Genomic DNA, 25,714 nt, shown 5'->3' with positions numbered 1-25,714 from the left:
ACCCAACCAAGTTTGAATAGCAGCAGTTGCCTCTCCCACATTTTCCCGGTAAAACACCCAACCGGAGCAAACGAACTAAGCCACATGAAATGTCGAAAACACCCCTGCCACTCCCATCCTCCCTTCTCCTCTTCCTCCTCATCTCCCTACCCTTGATCGTAATTTCACAATCCACAGAGCAGTCAATCCTCCTCAAGATCAAAGCGCAATGGGGAAATCCACCGTCCATCCAATCGTGGAACTCCTCCTCCTCACCGTGCGAGTGGCCGGGGATCAACTGCACAAACGGCATGGTCACTGGGCTCTCCCTCCCCGATGTAAACATCACGGAGAGAATCCCGGAGGCCGTCTGCGAGCTCCCAAGCCTCGCAGAGCTCCACCTCGCCTGGAATTACATTCCAGGCGAGTTCCCGAAATTTCTCTACAACTGCTCGAATCTCGAAGTCCTTGACCTCTCGCAGAACTACTTTGTCGGCCCAATTCCCCCCGATATCTACCGGATGTCGCCGTCTCTTAAGTACTTGGACCTCGGAGGAAACAATTTTTCCGGCAACATTCCTGCGGCCATCGGCCGGCTGACGGAGCTGAGGACACTCAGGCTTTATTCGAATCTGTTCAACGGGAGTGTTCCGCGGGAGATCGGGAACTTGTCAAATCTCGAAATATTCGAGATGCCTTATAACGGAAAATTGGCTGCGGCCAGCATCCCAACGGAGTTCGGGAATTTGAAGAAGCTGAAGAGCTTGTGGATGATGGATACGAACTTGATCGGAGAGATTCCGGAGAGTTTTTCAGGTCTCTCGAGCCTCGAGAACTTGAATCTTGCGAGGAACAATCTGGAAGGGAAGATTCCAGGTGGGTTGTTTTTGTTGAAGAATTTGAGCGACTTGTTTCTCTTTAACAACAAATTTTCAGGGGAGATTCCGCCGGCTGTCGAGGCGTTGAAGTTATCTCAGATTGATCTGTCTACGAACAATTTGAGCGGCTCGATCCCACAAGATTTTGGGAAGATAAAGAATCTGACTGTTTTGAATCTTTTTTCGAATCAATTAACGGGTGGGATTCCGGAGAGTTTAGGCCTAATTCCGGCGATGAGGGTATTTCAGGTCTTTAAGAACATGTTGAACGGGACCTTGCCGCCGGAATTAGGCCTTCACTCGAAGCTCGAAGCTTTTGATGTATCCGGGAATCAGCTGAGCGGCTCTCTGCCGGAACAATTATGCAGCGGAGGAGTTTTGCAAAGAGCTGTTGCCTTCTCTAATAATCTTACCGGAGAGTTGCCGAAAGGGCTTGGAAATTGTGATTCTTTGCGGTCACTGAAGGTCTACCACAACCGTTTTTCGGGTGAGATTCCTTTAGGAGTTTGGACCGGACTAACTCTGTCGAGTTTGATGCTGAGTGACAATTTGTTTTCGGGTCAGCTTCCCGCCAGCAAGCTGGCTTGGAACCTATCGAGACTGGAGATTAGCAACAACAGATTTTCCGGTGAGATTCCGGTTCAAGTTTCGTCCTGGGAACGTTTGGTTGTTTTTAAGGCGAGCGGAAATCTGTTTTCGGGGAAAATCCCAGTTGAACTGACTAGTCTTTCTGAGCTGAACACTCTGCTGCTTGACGGGAATCAATTTTCGGGCGAATTACCATCTCAGATCATCTCATGGGAATCCTTGAATACTTTGAACCTCTCAATAAATGCGCTTTCGGGCCACATTCCAGCAGCCATTGGTTCTTTGCCTAACCTGCTATACTTGGACTTGTCCGGGAACCAATTCACAGGCGAAATCCCAGCTGAGTTCGGCAGCTTGAGGCTCAGTTCTCTTAACTTGTCTTCCAACAAGCTTTCCGGCAAAATCCCAGATGTGTTTGATAATCTCGCGTATGGAAACAGTTTCTTGAACAATTCGAATCTTTGCGCCAATAGTCCAGTTCTTAACCTTCCCGGTTGTTACACCAAAGTCCGTGTCTCCCACAAGCTGTCCTCGAAAGTCCTTGCCATGATTCTAGTCCTTTCCATCGCGGTGTTCCTTGTTAGTGTTCTATTGACCTTTTTCGTGGTCAGAGACTACCGGAGGAGAAAGCGCGGTCAGGACTTGGCAACATGGAAGCTCACCTCATTCCACAGATTGAATCTCACAGAGTTCAACGTGTTGGCGAGTTTGACGGATACCAATCTCATTGGAAGTGGAGGTTCAGGGAATGTTTATCAGGTTAGCACCAACTGCCCGGGTGAATATGTCGCGGTGAAAAGGATTTGTAACAGTAACAGATTGGATGAGAGGCTTGAGAAAGAATTCAATGCTGAGGTTGAGATACTGGGGACAATTCGCCATTCAAACATTGTTAAGTTGTGGTGCTGCATTTCAAGTGACAATTCCAAGCTTCTTGTGTACGAGTACATGGCAAATCAGAGCCTCGATAAGTGGCTACATGGGAAGAGGAGAAGGCCAGCATCAGGGCTGGGTGTGGCTAATCACATCGTTTTGGACTGGCCGATGAGGTTGCAGATTGCGATAGGGGCTGCACAAGGCTTGTGTTACATGCACCATGACTGCTCTCCGCCAATAATTCATCGTGATGTGAAGTCCAGCAATATCTTGTTGGATTCTGAATTCAAGGCTCGAATAGCAGATTTTGGACTGGCAAAGATTTTTTCCAAGGACGGAGATCATCACACAATGTCCGCTATCGCAGGCTCCTTCGGCTACATGGCACCAGGTAAGAGCTTAAATTGTTCTGTTTAGCATTCATATATTTCGGACATTGCTTACATTGTATGACATTTTGCTTTTCAGAGTATTCTTATACAACGCAAATCAACGAAAAGATAGACGTCTACAGCTTCGGGGTTGTACTCCTGGAACTAACAACCGGGAGAGAACCCAACTGCGGAGATGAGCATACGGGCCTAGCAGAATGGGCATGGCGGGAATACAGCGAGGGAAAGACCATAACTGATGCCCTCGATGGGCAGATCGCAAAACCGTGTTACTTGGAAGAGATGACCACCGTGCTAAAACTAGGACTCATCTGCACCAGCACATTACCTTCAACTCGTCCTTCAATGAAGGAAGTTCTGCACATTCTTCGCGGCCATGGTCCGTCGGAAGGTTTTGAAGTGAGAAAGGTGGGAAGTGACTTTGATGTTTCTCCCCTCCTCAGCACTGCCACCTACCTTTCCAGTTACAAACGCGGTAAAGAGGTGGACGATAGCTTAGTTTACAGTGTGTAATGTACATAATAATTGAGAAGAAATCTCGCCGCGAATATATGCCGGCGGGAAAGCATCGGTAGGGGTTCCATATCGAATTTCCAACTAGTTTCAACTTTCAAGATCAGTATAGCTTTATACATAAGAGACGGGAAGCATTGTAAACACTTTTGGAGTCATAAGCTTCTTAGTCTCAGTTTTGCAAAATGTTCACTTGGTACTGCTGTTTCGATATTGTGACAAAATCGAGCTTTTATTTCCACACAGAGAGAGAGAGAGAGAGAGAGAGAGAGAGAGAGAGAGAGAGAGAGAGAGAGAGAGAGAGGGAGAATTGCTAAAAATCTGTATTACAATGGCGGGTTGTACAAACTCCAGAAGTTTGATGAGTGTTTAATTTATATATAGACAATAAGAAAGCAAAACCCCTCACAGCCTGCTCAGCTCAGTTCTTGATGAACTCTTGCCCTGATAAAAGTGACTTCCATACAAATCTATACAGCTCAAATAACAGGGTTCTTGGCGACTGCAATGACACTTTTTCATGAATTCATGGTGCTTAACTTTAGCAGGCCACATTGAAGCCGAAGATACCAAGCCATGCGGCATTCTGTTTTGCACGGATGAAACTTCCACACTACTTTGGAAAGGCATCACACACCTTGAAACCGTAATGAAATCCACCAGTTAAAATGGCACTTACCCTTGTGCTACCTTTTTTTCCTTGGAAAAGTGAGATTCCACCATCAATGATTTGTTGCCGAAAGTTGAAAGGTCATTCCAATGACCTCAGATTTCACCTGTTGCAAAAGAGCCACCAAACAGGCCAGTATAAAAATATAATGGTTTGTTTAAAAAATATTATGAGTTGCAAATGCATGCCTTACTGTTGGCCTCTGCATAGATCCTGACCTAGCTCCATCTTCAAAATTGACGGTACTCCCGATTGCTACAGCTGGCTCTACAATGCAAGATCGAGAATAAAAAGACTTTTCAGGTTCCTAAAAATGTGTTGGAGAAAAGAGATGAGATAAACACGAAGGGTACACAAAACTTGTAAGGTATTAAGCACAGTTACTGGGAACAAATCACGTATAGTGGTGCAGAACCTGCCACCACAATATGCACCAGTTAAAGACATTGTCTGTGCTAAAAAAAGGAAAATAGAGAAAACATGTATAGGAGAGTTTATGTTAAAACCTTAACCTCTTCTGACAAGGCATTTTGAAATACCCTATTCGCATTTATAAAGCACCATTTCCCAAGCAACTCTGGCAATTCCAAAAGTGAATCATCCTGCAAATATCCCCTTCTCCCACCATCTTCTCCAGAACTTTCAGTTTTCTCACTTCCATCTGGTACATTTCCTAATCCAGAGTTCACAAATCAAGTAACTCACTTTGCAATTGAGTTTATGAGTGATAGAAGTGACCCCAATGCACATTCAGCATTCTCCACCCCCGTCTTCCGACTACATGGTTTGACTAGTTCTTGGTCAACATCAATAGCATCTGCTGTCCAATTCAGTAGTCTTCCAGTAGAGCCAGCCTCCAAAGTCTGCATTCAGCCAATGTCACATTTCCAATTCTGTACTTATTTAGGTCATCTCACATGTTTCCTTGGACTCTGAGATAGAAGCTGCACATGGAATTACCAGCTCCTTCCAGGGAAGAGGTTTCTCCAACTGTTCAGATGGTTTTACCTCATAATCCTCTTGTGAAGGCTTGACCTCATTTCTGACTTTGGGGAATTCAGGAACATGCATAGATGTGCACTCGCTTATAGTATTGGATTCGTGCACAACATTATCAACCATTCTCACGTTTCCAACACTTCCCCTTTCACTCTCTAACTGTTCAACAGGCAATCTACTATCAGATTTCTTTTCTGCATCTCCAGTTGCCAGACACTCTAACCTAATGCTGTTACTGAAGCTGGTATCAGGTGCTCCACCTGTACTACTTTCTGGGGCCACAGACTCCATCAATTGTGAACTAACAGATGTCTGCTTCTCGAGTTTGATTGCCCTCACATCCTCTGTTTTATGATCAATTTTCCTCCTGGTATGTCTTTCCGCAGACCCAGAACTACAACCTGCAGAATCTTCATAAGTTCTTTCGTCCTGCTGACTTACATGCATTGATAATCGAGGCCGCTTACACCCATCGGGGAAAACAAAGGGAGGAAGCTGCTTCCGGCGAACATGAGAAACATATATATCCATCCCAGGTTTCCAGAACATGTACATGTTTATTCCTTCCCTGAACTCATCGACTGTTCCACGTATATCAAATTGCTGACCTTCTTTACCTCTCACTCCCTCTTTCCTCTGCAAACCCATAAAGAAAGCACAGTGCGGGCATGGCTTGGATACGTCGACATATTCCTTAGGATATGGATGGCACTGCAGCATCCCTTTTGTGTCTCGCTCTATCTGCACGGAGATAAAATGCAAAACATTAAGAGGAAAACCACAATAAAAGCTTTCAAAACAACTCCAGAAGAAACCGTTTACCTTCAGGGTAAGCTGTCTAAACCGGGATTCCACCCATCCCTTCCACGTCAGCAAGTCATCAACATCAGCTGCAACTATGTCCACTTGTAGATAATTTTTGTATGCCTCAAAGAAGAGATAAGGTTCAAAGAGAGCACTCCACTGGGCCTTATTCAGCTCAATCTCCTGTAATAAAACCAAAGGGCAAAGGCAATCAATAATGAAATAAAACCAGCCAACGCATAAAATATTCAATTCATGCTCTCACCTCACATATCCTATTACCATGGTCAAACTGCTCCGCTATAACACGTAAAGTACTTACTGAGACATTGTAACTAGAGTTCATGCAAGGGTATGCAGGAGTTATTATTGGCATATGATGAAGGCGGTCCCGAGGGTTTCTACGAGGGTCCCATGTAGGGAACCCAAGTTCATTCTCTTCAATTGAACATAAAATTACAGGATTTGGCCAACGCCACTGAGTATACACTCTGAAAAATTTGGAAACCAACACGCTAGGAATTGCATTGGGATAAAGCTGGCATATCCGAGCAACTAAGATAGCCCAATTTACACCACCAAGGAATCCAGTAACCTACACACAATAGAAAAAAAAAATTACGACATTTCATAAGTGTAAAAATAATGAGTTATTAATAATGAAATTCTGAACAGCTCTGAACACAGCAAAACTTACATTTGAATAAACACCACGTCTTTTAGCCCAAAACTTCAAACATCTGAGTGTCGTCCGGAAGTGCTACAGTTAAATAGAGTGTCACACCTTGAGTCAATTAAACCACAAAATAAACCAGGGCAAGAGATAAGACGTGATCAACCTCAACATTGGGGACAAGTTTAAGAATTTGATCTGCAACCCTGCAGCCGTTCAGACTTCGAACAGTTTGCTCATCAACATCATATAGCACAGATCCATATGAGATGTCTACATCCTGTTGACAAGCATGTTCCAACACCACATCAATATCATAGAGAACACCAGGATCACTCTTTGTTATCTCTATCATGGTAGCAGTGTATGCATCTTCAAATGTTAGTAATAAACCGATTTTCCACACTAGTACCAGAACCTTAGATGGCCCAGCTGACAAAACAAGTGAGGAAGGATGCAAGAGAAAAATTACATTGGCTCGGAAATAGTTTTTCATATATGGTCATATGGTCATGAAACACAATGAAATGGATAAACAGAACAAATAGCAATAGATTTTAAGAATATGTGTTCTGTACTCACTTCTGGAACAACCAAAAGAGAGATGCTTGCATACAAAAGATCTATTGATATTCCCTGGAACTTGAATTTCATGACGGGGACATGAGCATCAGGAACTGGTTGAAGTTCAGTAACCTCTTCCAATTCAGCAAGGATACCATGCAATATAATAAAGAAATCTTCCTGCAGAAATAGTCAAGTGTGAGGTAGAGCAGCAGGTAACAATTCTGGTCGAACAAATTAAGAAAGAATCGGTCACAATTCTGGTCAAACAAATTAAGAAAGAATCGGGACTATACATATGAAAATGTATGCATAAATCACCTCTCGATTCACATATGATGGCCCAACACACAAAGTGTCTATGTCAGCTCCAGGCCCATGAACCTGTCACAGAAATAAATACATCAATAATAATACAGGTACCATGGCCATAATGCTACTGGGCACAAGTAGCGTAAAAAGTTCCGCACTCAGTAGTTGGACAATACAATCAAAGCAAGAACAAAGTTAGGTATGTACAATAACATCTAATAAAGTAAAGTTGAGTAAACAATCACAACAGCAGCAAATTCTAAAATAAGACTGATCACATAGGAGTTGTTCACTGTTGTGGAACTAACTGTTGTCATAGATGCTTCTGATGATCCTCAGGTGTTTTATATGTTTGCATGATCACATCCACTGGCAATGGCATCAATTTCAATGAACAAATAAGACTGATCACATAGGAGTTGTTCACCTTGGTGGAACTAACTGTTCTCATAGACTGAAGCATTGATGATCCTCTGATATTTTATATGTTTGCATGATCACATCCACTGGCAATGGCATCATTTTCAATGAACAAAGTCCTAATAGGGGCTTGTTATTCTTATAAGGTTTCATTATAAATGTGAACCGTCCAGTAGATTTTAATATCAGCATTATCCTTGGCTAATTGACATGTACCAGTTTTTTCATTACAAAGCATGGATCCTTGCTTGCCACATCCAAGCATATGAGTGGCAAATCAAATCACCAAAAACGGATAGCATACCATTCTAGATCATAACCCAAATCTGTTCGTGAAACTCCAGAGATAAAATTGTATCCCCCACCATATAAGAACAACATGAGTTACAAGGTACTTGTAAACAGTGTTACTTAGAGGGAAAAATAATCAACTGTGGATCCACTACGAATTCAAACATAACATACCTATAAAAATGATTATACAAAGCAAAAGAAATTGATGTTGCACTACTACTAGAAGTAATCGTTGGAACTGATATTTACCCCAAGACGATAAGACCCAAAAGTAAAAATGACAGCATTCGCGTCCTCCACCATCTGATCCGTGTAGCCTCTTTCAATTGTCAACTGCTTCACCCAGCCTTTCACAATCTACAGTAAAAATAAACTCAGTATAACCATTGGTAACCTCATTGAACGAAAATACAATCCAACCGAAGCAAAATGCAAGCCTTCAAATCTATAGAAGTTTGATATACCACATGGCGTATCAATGACGACAGTAATGGTAAACATAAGCTAAGAATCCAAAGGGAACCAAATAATAAAATTTTGGGCTCATTTGATGTCTAGGATTGGCTTGGACAATCAACTAGATTCAAAGAATGTTGAATAGAAATATAGATGTCAATTTGCATATTTTGTCCAAGTGGATATGATCGAGAAGTCATGAAGAAAACTTGTCCCTTTCAATCCTACCATTTTTGTGGGGATTAGGAGGGATAAGTTTTCTTCATGATTTCTCCATCTTCTTCCATCACTTGGACAGAATATGCAAGTTGGCATCCAAATTTTCATTCAACATTAATTGAATTTAGTCAGTTGTCCAAGCCAAGCCAAGGCAAGGCAATCCTAAGCATCAAATGAGGCCTTTAGGTCACACACAACTGACAGTATGCACAGAACAACCCTACACTGGTAATGCCTTAAATCGACCCGCCAATTGTGATAAAATTCTTAGTCATTCCCAAAATCATCAGAAAAAAAGACTTCCATTGTAAACATAAGGGTCACATCACTGATATGCCAACAATAGAACAGTGAACTATATACCTGATCAATGCGACCAAGAACCTCTTCTCTCTTCGCAGCCTCGTCTTTACTCTCGTAAAGTCCCGAATCAATCAAGTACTACCAAAATCAATAGAACAGATAAAAATAGCAACTTGCAAATCAAGCCAACTAAAAATAACCAATCTTTAGCATCATAAAACAGATTTATGTACGCATCCATGTACCTTTTCGAGTTCGACATTTCGTTGAAGATCATACTCGGTAGGACCGGAAAGGAAGATTGGCCTGGTGGTGCCGTAGTGCTTTGGCGGCTGCTCAGCCGGGGAAGAGGCCACTGGATCCTCAGAACCCGCCATTTCAGCACTCGAACTATCAAGATTGAGTATTTATCGAACCTAATTGAAGAAATTGTTTAGGAAACTGGGGTTTAGAAGGCAATTCGAGAAGAGAGTGTGAGCTGCTGAAACAATCGGAACCCTAATTCGTCGGCGGAGGAGAATCGGAAATCTAATTGGTTGGTGGAGGAGACGGGAGAGAGTGAGAGCGATCAGAATTGGGCAATGAGAGAGAGGATTCAGAAGTGGCGGTAGAGACGGTTAGGGTTCGATCGGATGCGGAATAGATTAAATTAAAGACCCTGCGCACGTTACGTCCAGCTAGTCTGTTCCGTTTATTAAAATTACATTAAACTCTCAAAATTTTGATTTATTTCACTTCATAGATTTTATTATTTTATCACAAATGGTTTCTGACAATATTTTTTTTTATTTTATCAAAAGTAGTTCATAAAGTTAAAATCTATCAATTTAATCTGTAAAGTTTACAACACATCAATTTACTCATTCCCTTAAATTCTCTAATCTTCCTCCACCCTCACTCCCTCCAATTTATCTGTCTTCAACGGCGTCCATCTTCGAAGTCTCGCTTCAAATCGAGCAGTTGTCCATTGCAGACTTGGGAAGTAATGCAGTGAATTGCCATCAACCTATCTTGTAGCCCTAGCCTCTGACCTTCCCATTCAACATGCCACATTTGCTACTCTTACAAAACTTTGGTGAATAGGGTTGGGTTAATACCATGAGTTACGAGTTTGAAGATATATTTTTTTAATTATTGTAATAATTTTGGATCTTTCTGCTTAATAATAATAAATTTAAAAAAAAAAATTTGGTAGCCAAAAAACGATTCTAGTTTATTCTAGTCACGAAAAATAACGAGAATGACTTTACACCTAAACCATTGTAAAGTTTGGGAGTTCGATAAAAAACAAAGTTTCGGGGGTTAATTGTGGAAAACAATCTTTTAGCCGCTAATTTCATAAAAATGATAACATTTGGGTGACATTTGTATTAAAAAAAAAACGATTCAAAAGTTTTTATAAGAAAAAAAATATGTTTAGCCGGTAACGTCACTGTCGCTGTCCGTTTGCTATTCACAAAGCGGGAAGCGACTAACCAATCACCGCACTCACATTGCCTCAAGAGCTCCGGACGCCTAGATACATGCGCCTCCACCCACTACTTCCCCTCCTCCGCCGCTCTAATGGCGCGTTACATCCCACGCGCCGCCCTAATTTCCAGCTCATCGTTTCCATCTGCGCCGGGTTTAATCTCCACTCCAAAAACACACCGCATTGAGGCCTCCGTATCATAGGTATTTGGCCGGAGACTTCACTTGACGCTCGGAGACAAATGGAGGTGTGCAGCCAGACCGCCACTGTTAAAAGGACGAAACTGCAGTTCGCAGAAAGGCGAAAGAAAAGGTTCGGCGGCGGTCCCTGAAAAGCAAGGAGAAGGAGCTCGAGCTCGATGTCAGTATTGTAGAAACTCATGATTCTTTAACAAGTCAATAGCATATTTAGACTGGTGAAGAAAGAGTCCTGTAGCAGATCTGTGCACCTCAATTCCCAAAAAGTAGTGAAGATCACCCAAATCCTTGACAGGAAACATAGTTTGTAATTGAGAAATGATGGAAGTGCAGACAGAGGTAGAGCTCCCGGTGATGATAATGTCGTCGACATAGACTAAGATGAAGGTGATGGTAGAATCCTTTTTGATAAACAAGCTGGTATCAGAGGAAGAAGCCAAGAATCCCAAGGACAAAATAGCTTTGTAAAAGGCTTCATACCAGGCCCGAGGGGCCTGTTTTAAACCATAGAGAGAACGCTTGAGTTTACACACATGGTGAGGGTAGTTGGAGTCAACAAAACCAGGGGGCTAGATCATGTAGACATCCTCTTTTAAAGTACCATGCAAGAATGCATTACTGACATCAAGCTGATGAATGAACCAGTCATAGGAAACTGCAATGGACAGTAAAATGCGAATGGTAGTTGGTTTAGCAACTGGACTGAAGGTCTCAGTAAAATCGAGGCCCTCTTGTTGATGGAACCCTTTAGCCACCAGCCTAGCCTTATACCGTTCTATTGAACCATCTGGTCTATGCTTGACTTTAAAAACCCATTTGCAACCGACTAAATTCAAGGCAGGCTGAAAAGGAACTAGATCCCAAGTCCCAGTATGCTGCAAGGCTTGAAACTCGGCCTCCATGGCAGCCAGCCAGTGCAGATGCTTGGAAGCTTGTAAAAATGTGGTAGGGGTTGGAGGAAGACAAGTAATGGAATCAACAGAAGCAGGAAGAGAGTGTTTAGTAGCAGTGAAAACCTTCGGCTTGTGAATTCCAGCTTTAGCCCTTGTAGTCATTGGATGAAGATTAAGAGGAGTAGGTGTGGGAGTAGGGGAGGAACCCGCTGGTATAGGACAGGGAAGAGGAGAGGAAGAAGCAGCAGAGGGTGAAGAGGTAGAAGATGGTTGTAAAACACTGTCGGGATGTGCCAACTGAACTGTACTTGGGGAAGAAGAAACAGGAATAGTCAGAGGTATAGGGGCAGGAACAGTACTTGGAGGAGAAGCATCAGAAGACAGAGGAGAACCTGAGAACAACCCAGTCTTGAACGGAAATAAGTGTTCATCAAATGTAACATGTCGAGAGACATACAACTTATTAGCCACAGGATCAAAGCATCTGTAACCACTATGATGAAGACTATATCCCAAAAATACACACAGTTTGCTCTTGGTATCCAGTTTATGCGATGAGTAGGGCTGCAACCAAGGATAGCAAGCACAACCAAAAGCCTTCAAATTATGATACTTATGAGGCGCTTGAAATAGTTTCTCCCAAGGACTAACTGAAGAAGCTTGAGGTGGCAGGCGGTTGATGAGGTACACAGCAGTGTGAAAAGCTTCTACCCAGAATTTTGGTTCCAAACCACTCTGAAAAAGAAGAGTCCTGCCCATTTCGACAACATGGCGATGTTTCCTTTCGGCACACCCATTTTGTTCAGGGGTATGAGGGCAACTTAATTGATGTGTGATCCCTTGTGCATTAAGAAACCCCTGAAATTCCTTGCTTAAAAATTCACCACCAGAATCAGACCGTAAACATTGTATTTTACAATCGAAAAAGGTTTGAACTTTGTGTACAAAAGTCTTGAAGACAGAGCAAACATCAGACTTATAGAACAATGGATATAACCAGCTGTATTTCGTGTAATCATCTACTACAATGAGATAGTATTTATAACCAGTACAGGAGGAAGTGGGAGAAGGACCCCAAACATCAGTATGGAGTAAATGAAATGGCCTATTTGAAGTACACGGCAAAATGGAAAAGGGTAGTTTAGAGGCCTTTCCCAACTTACAAGCAGTACAAATAGAATCTGTGTTAACAGAACCAATCACAGGTAGTTGGTGTTTATTCACAACATTATGAAAAACTAGACTCGACGGATGACCGAGGCGTTGATGCCAGACATGAGCATCCGCTTTAGTAATCATCAATGCATGAGGAGAGAGAGCAATGCCTGAGATTCCATTGGATGCATCCCAGTAGAAAGGATATAAGCCACCTTCACAGGGGCCCTGGAAGAGCATCTTCCCAGTACTTAGGTCCTTGATATATAACCCAAACGGATCAAAAGTCAGAGAAGCCCAATTATCACAAACAAACTTGTAAACAGATAACAAGTTATGTGAAGCTTTGGGAACTAACAACACATCATTAAGTCGAAATGTAGCATTCATAGTGCGAATTAAAGCAGATCCAGTGTGAGAGATACACAGACCTTTACCATTACCAACAAAGAGTTGATCATTGCCAGTGTAGGGAATGGCAGAATTGAGAGAAGCAGGATCCGGAGTTACATGATGAGAAGCACCACTATCAGTTAACCAATAGCTTGGTGGAGGAGAAGTAGAAGCGGTCATACCAAGAGGAGGTCCAGGATGAGATCATTGAGATGCAAACTGAGAGAGCTTCTCACAATTGAGAGCTTCATGACCAGATTTGAGGCATAACTGACACTGAAGAAACCGACCAGAGTAAGAGGTATTATTGTGCTGACCAAATCCATTGTGCTGACCAAATCCTGTAGATCTTGAATTTGGACCCGAGCCAAGCAGACCACTAGAATTGTTAGGAGTATGACGATTGCCTCCAAACGTGCGATTGTTATGATAGCGATTACGATTCTGAAAGCGACCTCGAGAATTACCTCGGTAAGAGTTGATACCAGAAGATCCTTGTTGAGCCGTATAGGCGTGAAATGGTGCAGATGATGAAGAAGAGGCTCTGGTCTTTCGTTTCTGAAGAGAAATTTCCTTACCAAGAAGTAATCCATGAAGTTCATCAGTGTTGATAACCTCAGTTCTTGTTTCAATAGAGTCAACGAAGGAATCATACTCATCAGAAAGACCAGAAAGGATGTAGGCAACAAGATCGGATTCAGAAATCGGATCGCCAGCCGCTGCAAGTTTATCAGAGATCTCCTTGAGAGAGTTGAGGTAATCCGTCATCGAGGAGTCACCTTTCTGAATTGTTTGGATCTTCGAGCGTAAGCTGTGAATATGAGTACGAGAAGCACCAGAAAAACGACGTTCAAGAGACTGCCAGAGAGACTTGGAATCATCCATGCCAACCGTCAAAGGAAGGAGATCTTCAGATAAAGTCGAATTGATCCAAATCATCAAGAGTTGATCGCGTTCACACCAAGTTTCATACACCGGATTAGGAATTTGAGCGCCGGAAGAATCAAGCACAAACGGAGAAGGACACACATCAGTGCCATTGACAAGCCCTAAAAGCTTGAATCGCTTCAGAACAGGGAGGAAGAGACTACGCCAGGTGATGTAATTGTGACGAGTGAGTTTCGTCGCCACCATACCAGTAATGTTCTGAACGATAATCGAAGAGAGAGATTGAGCTGACAAATTTGGACCGTCGACATGAGAACCTGATGAAGCAGCCGGAGAAGAAGAGGTCGCAGCCATCCAGAAGAGTAGAGAAGAAAAATTCAAGAATTTCAAGAAATTGAAGAAATTAGGGCAGAGAAGATCTGTTTGGGAGAAGAGAAAGAGGTGAGAAAATTCAAGAAGATGGAAGCGGTGGATCGAAGTCGGTAGACAACGGCGAAGATACCATGTAGAAACTCATGATTCTTTGAGAGAACAATTAGAGATAGAAAGAGAAAGAATTTTAGAGAGAGAGAGGATTGAATAGAATGATTTTCATTATATTCAGACTATGTACAATACAATATATATAGATACAACCACCTACTCTATCAACTATATCTTAACAGATAAGAAATCTTTTTAATCAGATATGGGCTTAGTTGGTGGTCCTATTGTATCCTTAACAAGTATTTCTATCCAAGAAGCTTTGAACGATCCCGAAATCTTGGTATGTAACTATCAGTCTATCACCAACTGTTTGTATAAATGTCTCTTACGTAATACCAGTATAGCTGATTGGCTGAAGTGAAATGGAGTTTGAAAATTGCAGAGAATTGTGGAACTGCTCCGGCTGGATGCTCCGGTGGCAGTGAAGCTAGCGTTTGATTGGCTGAAAGATTCAATGTATAAAACAAGGGACAATGCTATAGGCGGTGTTGCGGGATATGAAAGTGTGGAGCTTTCGGTGCTTCTTTGCTATAACGAGTTTATCGGGAAACTTAATAAGGAGTGGAGAGCGGAGGACAATGCTACTGATGTTATTTCCATGTCCCAACACGTCCCTGATCTTAAGCTTCCCATGGTACTACTGTACTAGCTCGTTCGATAATTTATATCGTTTTCTTTATTAGAGTGAAAGCATGCATTATTAGTACATTGTATGGTTTGAAGCTTATGTTGGTGGACATTGTGATTTCTGTTGAGACAGTGGCAAGACAAGCGGAGCAAAGAGGCCATATGCTTCTTGACAAGATGCGCATTCTCATGGTTGGTTTAAGAACATTATTATTAGTGTGTTATACGCTTCTTGAACTTATGCTTCTTCGAACAAATGTGTGGTCTTCAGATATTAAGGAATTTGAATTTGTAACTTTCGGTCGTAGTTTGATAACTATAATTACTAAACCCTCCTGTAGGTACATGGATTGTTACATCTGTTAGGATTTGATCACAAGGTTAGTGAAGACACTGAAGTGGAAATGGAGGAGGAGGAGGAGGATCTTCCCTTAAAGAGTCTTGGGTGGAAGGGAAAAGGGTTAATTCAGAGTGCATATGATGCTGCGACCCATTCCGATGGGCTCAAACTAGGTGGTAAACCTTATCTTTCTACAGCTTCACTTTTACATCCTTATTTTATGGAAATTATTTTATTTGTTAATCATTAAACTCTTCATTCAATCTGTAGCCGCAATTTGCTTGGTTAAACTTTGTGATGAGATAATCTTACATCTGAGTTGTTAAAGACAGAAAGAAAGAAGGAAGCCCTCAATACTATAAGCAAATGTTCAGATATATATTCAGTGATATGGATGGCAAGTTTGGGCTTATTGTGTCATACGCCTGTATTTTATTTTACTTAGCTTGTAGGTTTGTAGCCTTGCACCGACTGTTTTTATATTGTTTTATCTTGATATACAAGGCACCCTTCTCAACAGCAAAAGCCAACTGAGCTCAACAAATGTCAAGGCTATGAAAGAGGCCTCATCAAGGGCTGTGAAAATAGTGATAGCAACCGGAAAAGTAAGAATCTCATTTTCTGTTCATTATCAGCAGGAGACATTGTAGAAATGTATTATAAATTTTACTTATTCTGGTGTTCTACTGTTGGTCAGTGTTTCTTGGTACATGATTCTTGATTGTTGAATTGTGTTGATTAAAAAAATCTTCTAATTGTTGACAGCTCTTTGGAACAGGCTCGGCCAGCTGTGATTCGCGTTTTTAAGGGGGTAGATTTAACTGGAAAAGATGGCATTGTTTCAGAATTTTCTCCTGGGGTTTTCTTGCAGGTTCTCTTTTTTCCTTTGAAAATTTCATCTCAAGCTTGCTGCCAAGTTATGTGTGATGAACATGGAATTGTCTTCACTTGATAGAAGCATGCTTACTCCTGTCCAGAGAACTGCTATCTTAACGTTTTAAGTTGCTTTGGTTATATCTCACACATGAAATAATTTTCTCACTTTTATCTGCCCTCAATCTACATGTGGTACTCTCTTTTGTAAGCTTGATAAGGACAATAGAGGGAACCGTGATATCCATTCCTGTTCCCTCTTAAACATTTACATACTCTTCGTCTGTCACCAAACTTATGTAAATTCCACCACCTCAAGTATCTTATGAATGACTTGATATCTGTAATGGTTGGTCAAGCTTTTAAGAAACAAAATTCTCAATGGTTGTTACCTTTATCATCTCTCCCTCTTAGGACTGTTTTTTGTCCGGCTCGAGTTGATATTAATACATTTTGTCCTTATCGTCTGCCTCAACTTGATTCCAGGGATTGCTTGTTTATGGTACACAAGGTCGGGAAATTTTTAGAAGGAATTTGGATACAGATGTATGCAGAGAGGTAATAGTTTGGTGAGGCGTGCATGAATATATTATTCATTGGCTTGTAATGAAATAAAAGACCAGATGTTTATGTGCAGGCATGTCGTTACTCTCTGGAAAATGAGGTTCCTCTTATAACATTCACCAAGGATCATTGCTTATCCCTTTATGATCACCCACTTGTTGATTCCATGCATACTGTTTATCACGAGCAAAAGGTGCCAAAAGTTTGTTTCATCATGGTCATAAATAATAGCTTACTGGCTGAGGTTTCATTTTGCGCCATTTTATATAACTTACATGGAAAGTATTCATTTACAGGCGGAGATCATGCCTTCAGTTGAGCATCTCATGGCTGCTGCTGGTATACAGGTACGGCCCTCAAGGAGGAACAATACTGTCCCCATCCTCTCTAACAAAGAGAAAAAAAAAATATTAAGCTTAGTGTTTTGCTCTTAATTTCTATTGATTCATAAAAGATTGAGGTTTTAGTCAGAAATCCATTGTCTAGCGTCTCCAGTTCATACACTTGGTCTCATTTGTAAAATTTTGATTGAATTAATATCCTATAGTTCTTGCTTCTTTCAGTTCTTGTAATGTCGCACGCCTCAATATACAGAAACTAGTCTTCATGGACACTGCTGAGGGAGTAACAACTGCTATGAGGCCATACTGGTCAGAAGCAAATGGAGATGGTGCCAGAGTTGTTCAAACCGTGCCTGACATGCTTGAAATTGTTCCCCCTGGAACCTCAAAAGGAAGTGGAGTGAGCATGCTGCTCGATCATTTGGGAATCACTCCAAAAGAGGTATGGACAACAAAGCTGTTCTCCTATCTCCTTTTTTTTAGCGTTTTTCTTGTTTTAATGGGAGTTGTTCATGTTCCTCAACTTGACCGGCACAAGGATTATCACCACAGATTGAAAAGGGGTATTTGATATTTCACTGCATCGTTCTTACCATGATAAGCAGTATGCGTTGTTCCAAGAATAGTTCAAACAGTATGTTTAACCAACCGACACAAGTTGGCGATGTTGGTGGATGATAAGGCCACTGTCATTGACTTTATTTACTTCTTGTTTGCATACAAATATCGTTTCCATTCCTGATCGATTCTTTTAATTTGTTTTTTCAGATCATGGCTATTGGCGATGGGGAAAATGATATCGAGATGCTTGAGCTGGCTTGTTTAGGCATTGCTCTTGGTAACGGAGTGGAGAAGACAAAAACTGTGGCTAACGTAATTGGTCTCAGCAACGACGAAAACGGCGTAGCTGATGCAATATACCGGTATGCATTGTGAGCTTCTCTTCAAGACAGAGGAACCGGAATACAGACATAGCTTAATAATTGTGAGCTTCTCTACCGATATCCAACCTGCGAAATTGCTACTGAGGTCAATTGTATTTGTACGTGGAGTCATTCCTCCATCCACAACACTTGTCAATAATTTTTGCCAAAGATGGAAAAGAAAAGATTGTCATTCATGGACAATGAATTGTAACTGAGAGGTTTTAGTTTGTTCGTGGAGTGTGAATTAGATAAGAGTGCAAATGTTTGTCTTCACTAAGTTTCACTGGACTTAATTAATATTGTAGTCTCGTGTTTGTTACCCACAAAGACTAGCTTTAATGAGATTAAGAGGCACTCGTCTCAACTAAGGCCTCGTTGGACGGTCCTAGTAAGACCCCTCGAAAACCAGAGAACTACTAGACTGTCCTCTCTTGCGACCTCGTCCTGCTCGAGTTCTCTGACAACGATTCCTCGTCTTTAAGTCCTAGACCCCCTTCTCTGCCCTCTTCCGCCTCGTCTTTTCCTCCAAGAAGTCTCGTCCGAGATAATCCGATGAAACGAACGCACTTAGCATAATTATGTTACGTTCGTCCGTAGTGTAAATTCAAAAATAAAACAAAGGAGGCATTTAAGTTCGTGCCGTCTCCGTCAGATTGTCGCTCATTTACAACACAAGGTGCGATCGAAGCAGCCACTCGCACACACTCCCTCGCGAGCTCCAAAAGCCTTGGCCCCATAAATGCTCCTCCGCCTCCCTACTCTCCTCCGCACCCTCCACCCTCCCTCCCCGTCCTCCGCCACTCAAATGGCGCGTTACATTCCGCGCGCCACCCTAATATCCATCACCCCTCTTCCCATCCGACAAACCACCGCCTCATTTCCCGCGCTCATCCATTCAATCTCCCCTCCTGAAACGCACCGTTTCAACACCTCAAAAACTTCTCTATTCGGCCGGAGATTTCACTCTCTGTGCGGACACGAACGGATACGAGCAGCCAGACCGCCATTGCTACGGGGACCAATCTTCTTCTCACAGAGAGAGTACCGAAAGGTGAGACGGCGAGCCGCAAAAAGCAAGGAGAAGGAGATCGAGCTTGACGTCAGCATTTGCATCGAAGAAGGATTGCCTGACGATCCTGAAGTGCTGGTAATCTCGGGACCGCCCACCAGGTGTTTGTGTAAATGCCTCTTTATATAAGCTTGGCCTGATTACCTGAAGTTTGAACTTGCAGAGTATTGCGGAATTGCTTCGTCTGAATGTTCCAATGGCAATGAAGCTGGCGTTTGATGGGTTGAAAGGTTCAGTGTATAAAACAAGGGACAATTCCATAAACGACGTTGGTGGATTCGAAAGCATAGAGCTTTCGGTGCTTCTCTGCAACGATGAGTTCATCCGAAAACTTAACAAGGAATGGAGAAATGAAGACCATGCCACCGATGTTCTCTCACTGTCGCAGCATGTCCCAAATCTTAAGCTTCCCATTGTACTAGCTCATCACTTTTTCTGTTTTTTGGTTCCATTTCTTTTTGCATAACTTTAATCACTGAAGCTTTGTATCGTGTGCAGCTTATGTTGGGTGACATTGTGATTTCTGTTGAGACAGCGGCAAGGCAAGCGGAGGAAAGAGGCCACACGCTTATTGATGAGATACGTGTTCTCATGGTTAGTTGGTTTAAGGATTTTTTTCGTAGGAGAACCAATTAATTGAGAGCAATGCCTTTTAGTGTAGTTTGATGACTTTAATCACTGAATCCTCCTGCAGATACATGGGTTGTTACATTTACTAGGATTTGATCATGAGATTAGTGAAGAGGCAGAAGTGGAAATGGAGAAGGAGGAGGAGCTTCTTTTAAAGAGTCTTGGGTGGAAGGGGAAGGGATTAATTCAAAGTGCACATGATGCCGAAGCCCAAACAAATTCCCATGAGGAAAAACCAGATGGTAATCTTTTACGGTTTCATTTTCACATCTTTTGTCATTGGATTTGCCAATATAAGTTTTTAGTGGAGTAATCTTACTGGTGAATTGTTAAAAGACAGGAAGAGAGAAGGCAGCCTGCGATTTTATAAACCAAAGTTCAAATGCATTTTCTGTGATATGGATGGTAAGTTGGCGGTTACTGTAATCTAGCGCCTTCATTGTGCTATGTTAAGCTTAAAATGAACTTTATATATTATTCTCTTGATATTCAAGGCACCCTTCTCAACAGCAAAAGTCAAATTAGTTTAACAACTGCGAAAGCTCTCAAGGAGGTGTCATCAAGGGGTGTGAGAGTAGTGATAGCCACTGGAAAAGTAAGAACAACATTTTTTTTCTTCATAATGATTATCAGCATATTATGCTCGAAAATGTGTTTTCATTATGTTTGCCAATACGATTTTTTGCTTATGATTGATTTGTTCAAAAACTTTTGGAATCTAATGTTTTACTGTTGCTCTAGCCTGCAGTGTTACTTTTTATGTCAGTTTATATATTGATGTATGTGTTGCTTCTAAATATTATAATTCACATTGAAACAGTCTCGTTCAGCTGTGATGAAAATTTTTAAGGAGGTAGAATTAGCTGGAGAAGATGGCATTGTTTCGGAATTTTCTCCTGGGGTTTTTTTGCAGGTTTATCTTTTCTTCCTTGCAAATTTCATTCTCACCATGTTGCAAGTTCATCTGATGACCGAACTATTCACTTGCTACATGCTTAGTCCTCTGTTGAATGTGTTTCCATAATTTTCTCACTTGTATTTACCCAATAATCTTCTTAGACCTAGATGTTTTTTCTTCCTTTTGTAAGCTTGATGAGGACACTATACTGAACTGTGCTAACCATCCCTGCTCATCTTAAATGTTTTCATGTTCTTTTTCTGTCGCCATAGGTAACTCCCTGATGAGTTTTACTTACTGAATCTTGGCAATTGCCGGTCATACTTTTAGGAACAGACTGCCGTACTGACTATTGCTTATGCTAGTCTTTTTCAGAACTGTACTTGCTTCTGTCTTGGGTTGATATTCGTACATGCTTCTTATTGTCTGCCTCTACTTGATTACAGGGGTTGCTTGTTTATGGTAGGCAAGGTCGGGAAATTTTTAGAAAAAATTTAGATACAAGTGTCTGCAGAGAGGTAATACCTTGGTGGGGATTTCTAGAATTTTGGGGTTTCACTGGAAATCTGTCTAAACAAAAGACTGTATGCTCTTTATTTGCAGGCGTGTCTCTACTCTTGTGAGAATAAGGTTCCTCTTATTGCGTTCAGCAAGGACCGTTGCTTTTCTCTGTTTCAGCATCCATTACTTGACTCAGTGCATACATTGTATAATGAGCCAAAGGTGCTATAAAAAATCAATGTTTCATCATGATGATAAATATTCTTTATCGCCTGAGCTCCCCCCTCACCATCCCCTTTTTCGTATATGGAATGATATTTACAGGTGGAAATCATGCCTTCGGTTGAGCACCTCTTGGCTGAAGCTGACATACAGGTGCAGATTTGATTGTATTACGAAAATATGCAAGCCACTAGCTCTCAGCTTTGATCTTAATTTTCCTTGAATCAACTCTTCTTGTGGATAACTAGAAGTTTCTTCGGTCTCAAACCAACTGCGACCCTAACATGAAACTAATTTATTGTTGGTCTTTTGCATATACAGAAAGTGCTCTTCATGGAGACCCCTGAGGTAGTGGCTACTACTTTGAGGCCATACTGGTCACAAGCAACTGGAGATCGTGCAACAGTTGTTCAAGCTGTGGAAGGGCACCTTGAAATTGTTCCCGCAGGAACCTCAAAGGGAAGTGGGGTGAACATGCTTCTTGATCATTTAGGAATCACTCGAAATCAGGTACAGAGTTATCTTCTTGTTTTAGCGTTTATTGTTTTAATCGGAGTTAGTCGTATGCCTATACAGAGTTATCTTCTTGTTTTAGGAATCACTCCAAAATCTTACAATCTGTGTTGGTGCTGATATCGTGTTTTGCATGTTTCCTTGTTTTAGTTATGTACCAATTATGATTTCATTCCTGATTAGTTCTAATAATATATTGTTTAGATCATGGCTATTGGCGATGGAGAAAATGATGTCGAGATGCTTGAGCTGGCTTCTTTGGGCGTTGCTCTTAGTAACGGATCAGAGAAGACAAAAGCTGTGGCTAATGCAATTGGTGCAAGCAATGATGAAGATGGTGTGGCTGATGCCATTTACCGGTACGCATTTTGAGGTTCAGTTTTGACAAAGAAGAGTTAGCATAGACAATTCATAGCATATTGAACGGATGACTCATGCAACCTGCCGGATTCTTCAGGACAAGTCTTCCCGGTTAAGGTGATGGAAATTGTCATTTTTTTACGTTTTGGAAGAATTTTTTGGTATTTGCATACTGAATCGCCCTCGGTCCAAAAGAAAAATACTTTGGTTAGTGTGATCCCCGACGAGTATTTCATCTATCAAATGTTAATTTCGGGTGCAATAGTAGTCGGGTGAATTAGGTCGAACTACTATTTCTTTCTCTTCTCCAAAATGGTGTTTTAAGCATTGGATTGATCAAGTAAGGCTCTCAACTAAAGAATTCATGTGTATTGAAAGAAGAACGCTCCCATATAAGAAAATACTACATGTATTTCTCAAAGGTTCTGGTATCTCAATCTCATCAAACGATTCGGTGGCCACATCAAACAGCACTATGGAATCTTCGCAGAGCTTTTTTATCGCGGGGCAGAAGCCAGTGCACGGAACCATTGACGAAAACGTTCCTAGGACATGGGGTTGCTCTTACCGAGAACAGGGCAACCAGCAAAAGAAACAGCAGGAGGAGCTGGAAGAGGACTAAGAATCCTCCAGGATCCCCTGGCTAAGGAGTAAATTTAACGCCATACGGGGTGTTACTGGCATGAAAACAAGAAAACCTGTCCCGGAAAATTCTCAGCACCTTGCACTTACAGTCATTGGTGCGCGAATCATAGCCGAACGCAGACGCGGTTACAATACAAAATATCGGCAATGTATTTTGGTCTAGTTTTGGTCCAAGGGAAGGTACAAATGGTAGGAGGGAGGGGGCAAAGTCACAAACATTTTACTGCAGGGTTGCCAATTTATTATGGGGCATGTGGGGGAGCAGTAGAGGTCATTAGCAGTGTTCTAAAAACCGGCTTAGGCGATGAAGACCCACCGTGATTTAGGGCAAATTGTTTTGAAAAATAGGTCTGGAGCTAGGCAGCCGCCTAGGTGGGCTAGGCCAGTCTTAGGCAGTGGGCTAGGCGGTTCCTAGGCAGTCCTAGGTGGATTTGGTTTTTTATTTTATATTATTTATTTATTAATTGTGTGCTTTTTTATTTTTTAGTTTCATGGTGGTATACTTCTGAAAATGGTGTACCTAATTTGCAAAGGATGGATTGACTACAAGTTTATCCAATTGTGAAATGAATTGGAGAACTTTTGAGGGGATACATACAAAAAATAAATAAATAAATAAACTAGATACAATAACGTTAAATAATTTAGTCTATGTCCAATCCAATGCAAGAATCATGAACAAGAAAATTTAGTCCATCATCCAAGAATACTCCTCATTATGATTATATGCTTACTGTTTTTTAAATATTGAGCTTGTTGGATGGACATACTTTATGTATTCTTCTACTTCTATTTTTGCAATTTGTCATTCTTTTATTATCCATTTAAGTATAGTTTTTTTTTTAAGTATAAATAGGCACCTATTTACAAGATATATAATAAATTTATATAAATTCGTCTAGGCTGCCTAGGCATTAGGCCCCTGCCCGCTGCTGAACTAGCGCCTAGCATTTTTAAGAACCTTGGTCTAGGGGTGGGCAAATGGGTATAGGAACTGCGGGTCAATCGGGTAATCAAGGTTCAGGGTGGGTATGGGCCGGTTCTAAATTTTTAATAAGAGAAACGGGGCGATCAAATTTTAGGGGCGGGCCGGTTTCAGAAGTATAGAAAAACGGGTACCCGAACCAGCCCGTTTGTAATTGCGTCACATAGCTCTCACCAGTCACCCCTCCACTCCTCGTTTTTATTATCTTTTTCCATGCGAAATCAAAAATTTCTCACTACAACTAGAAACCAAATCTTTCTTTAACCTCTTCAAGTTTATAAAGTGGCATCGTTTCGAGACCATCGTTATCACCGTCACCAACCATGGCATCATTGTCGAAGAAGATCACCCTCAAGAGCTCGGACGGTGAGTCATTCAAGGTAAAGGAAGCGGTGGCGCTGGAGTCACAGGCCATCAAGCACATGATCAAGGACGATTGTGCTGACAACGGCATTCCTCTACGCAATGTCACCAACAAGATTTTGGCCAGGGTCATTGAGTATTGCAAGTAGCATGTCGACACCGCCAACCTCGACGAGATCAACAAGTCATCCTGATGGTAGGACGACATCTTCTACGCTCTCTGCAGCGCCTACGTCCTCGTCTCCTCTGTCGCTCTAGTCTCTCTCTATCTAACTTCATATATTTAGTGCATATGATTCGATTTCATGCTTCTTATCAAAGATTTGAGGATGAGAAGAGGCAGATCTGAGTTAGGCAGCGTCGAATCTCATTGTGGGTGGCGATTTTGAACTGGGCTTGGTGGCAATTTGGTACTGGGTTCTGGAGCTCTATATCAAAACCGAAAAAAAAATAAAGTAAGAGGACCTGTTGTACCCGACCTATAACAACCGACCTCTGAAATATATATTTTCGGGAAATAATTCCGATGATAGGCCCAAATTAAACTCTTGTTTATTTAACTACCATAAGTCATAATTCTTTATCTAAATTTATGAATCACTCACAAAATCTATAACCAAATTCAACATCCAAAACATAAGATTTAATTTTACAATTAATCACCAAACTTCTTTTCCTAATTCAAATTCCCAACAAAAGATTTATCTTAACTATTTAAGGCTACATCTAACCCCTGTTAGACTGCTTACGTGCCCTTGATGTGGGATCAAGTATTTCGTAGTTCACCTTTCATTGTCAATCCATTTCCAAAGACATTCAAGTAATCGAAATAACCAACATTGGGTTCAATAATCGAAACACATCAATTAGATGCCAAATTCATATTTAGAATATCAAAATTTGCACAAAATGACATCATCGGCCCACTGGCCACGCCCCGAAGTGGGTGGCGGTCGGCCGGCCCGACTCGTTGGAAAATTTCACTATTTCTAAAAATTCTCAAATTTTATAGAAATGTAGAGCAAGCCAAGGGGAACAATGTTTATACCTGGACCGAAGTGCAATTCAACCGGAAAACACCTTAAATCATCACAAACTCGTTGAAAACCCCAGAAAGATGGGTTTTGATTCGACCTTCATACGTAGTCCTACGCCTCCACCATTGCTTGGGCCTTGTTCCTGGCCTTCAGAGGAGTACTTTGGTGGTGGTAGTGGTGGTCGAAACCTACAGAAATGGGCGATCTCGTTGTGACCCCGTCGGAACCCACGGGTTCCATTTTTCCCAAATCAGGATCCAATCGAGGTGGATTTTGGGTGGAAATGAACGAGGGAAGGTTAGGGAGTTGTTTGGTAGGGGTGATAGGACGTAATTTGCTGGAAAAATGGACAGAAAACCCATCGAAAATTATTGTAGGCAAGGGTCGAGTTAGAGAA

The 25,714-nt window shown here is 41.6% G+C and overlaps 4 protein-coding genes across 13 annotated transcripts; 3 read left to right on the top strand and 1 right to left on the bottom strand.

Annotated features, from left to right (window-relative positions):
* Positions 1-3,467, top strand: LOC126632580 (receptor-like protein kinase HSL1). Of its 2 annotated transcripts, XM_050303006.1 has the most exons (3): positions 1-2,712; positions 2,790-3,220; positions 3,300-3,467. In XM_050303006.1, the coding sequence occupies exons 1-3, from the start codon at positions 90-92 to the stop codon at positions 3,312-3,314; spliced, it is 3,069 nt and encodes a 1,022-aa protein (XP_050158963.1). In that variant the 5' UTR covers positions 1-89; the 3' UTR covers positions 3,315-3,467. The 2 variants fall into 2 exon arrangements, with proteins under 2 accessions (XP_050158963.1, XP_050158964.1); XM_050303007.1 differs by having other exon boundaries at positions 2,790-3,467.
* A 69-nt stretch (positions 3,468-3,536) lies between these two features.
* On the bottom strand, positions 3,537-9,599 carry LOC126632581 (nuclear poly(A) polymerase 4-like). Of its 9 annotated transcripts, none has more exons than XR_007626746.1 (12): positions 9,186-9,599; positions 9,001-9,078; positions 8,212-8,319; positions 7,258-7,320; positions 6,955-7,116; positions 6,539-6,652; positions 6,397-6,459; positions 5,965-6,294; positions 5,718-5,882; positions 4,403-5,636; positions 4,090-4,163; positions 3,537-4,002 (listed from the first exon to the last, which is right to left on the bottom strand). XR_007626746.1 is itself a non-coding variant. In XM_050303008.1 (10 exons), the coding sequence occupies exons 1-10, from the start codon at positions 9,315-9,317 to the stop codon at positions 4,800-4,802; spliced, it is 2,052 nt and encodes a 683-aa protein (XP_050158965.1). In that variant the 5' UTR covers positions 9,318-9,599; the 3' UTR covers positions 3,537-4,799. The 9 variants fall into 9 exon arrangements, 2 of the variants coding, with proteins under 2 accessions (XP_050158965.1, XP_050158967.1); XR_007626750.1 differs by having other exon boundaries at positions 4,409-5,636; XR_007626745.1 differs by having other exon boundaries at positions 4,090-5,636.
* A 751-nt stretch (positions 9,600-10,350) lies between these two features.
* LOC126632584 (endoribonuclease YBEY, chloroplastic-like) lies at positions 10,351-18,367 on the top strand. The gene is made up of 12 exons (XM_050303013.1): positions 10,351-10,780; positions 14,668-14,703; positions 14,806-15,057; positions 15,147-15,242; positions 15,392-15,563; positions 15,895-15,995; positions 16,169-16,261; positions 16,750-16,821; positions 16,901-17,020; positions 17,124-17,174; positions 17,422-17,610; positions 17,937-18,367. The coding sequence occupies exons 3-12, from the start codon at positions 14,878-14,880 to the stop codon at positions 18,102-18,104; spliced, it is 1,242 nt and encodes a 413-aa protein (XP_050158970.1). The 5' UTR covers positions 10,351-10,780; positions 14,668-14,703; positions 14,806-14,877; the 3' UTR covers positions 18,105-18,367.
* Positions 18,368-18,622: 255 nt separating this feature from the next.
* LOC126632582 (endoribonuclease YBEY, chloroplastic-like) lies at positions 18,623-22,648 on the top strand. The gene is made up of 12 exons (XM_050303011.1): positions 18,623-19,241; positions 19,327-19,578; positions 19,662-19,757; positions 19,858-20,035; positions 20,130-20,198; positions 20,288-20,388; positions 20,614-20,706; positions 21,138-21,209; positions 21,295-21,414; positions 21,517-21,567; positions 21,736-21,924; positions 22,132-22,648. Exons 1-12 carry the CDS (start codon positions 18,834-18,836, stop codon positions 22,297-22,299), a joined length of 1,797 nt encoding a protein of 598 aa, XP_050158968.1. The 5' UTR covers positions 18,623-18,833; the 3' UTR covers positions 22,300-22,648.
* Positions 22,649-25,714: the final 3,066 nt, after the last annotated feature.

The sequence above is a fragment of the Malus sylvestris genome, chromosome 8, assembly GCF_916048215.2.
Source record: "Malus sylvestris chromosome 8, drMalSylv7.2, whole genome shotgun sequence".
Classification (NCBI taxonomy): Eukaryota; Viridiplantae; Streptophyta; class Magnoliopsida; order Rosales; family Rosaceae; genus Malus; species Malus sylvestris.
This window is presented reverse-complemented; position numbering and strand designations above follow the sequence as displayed.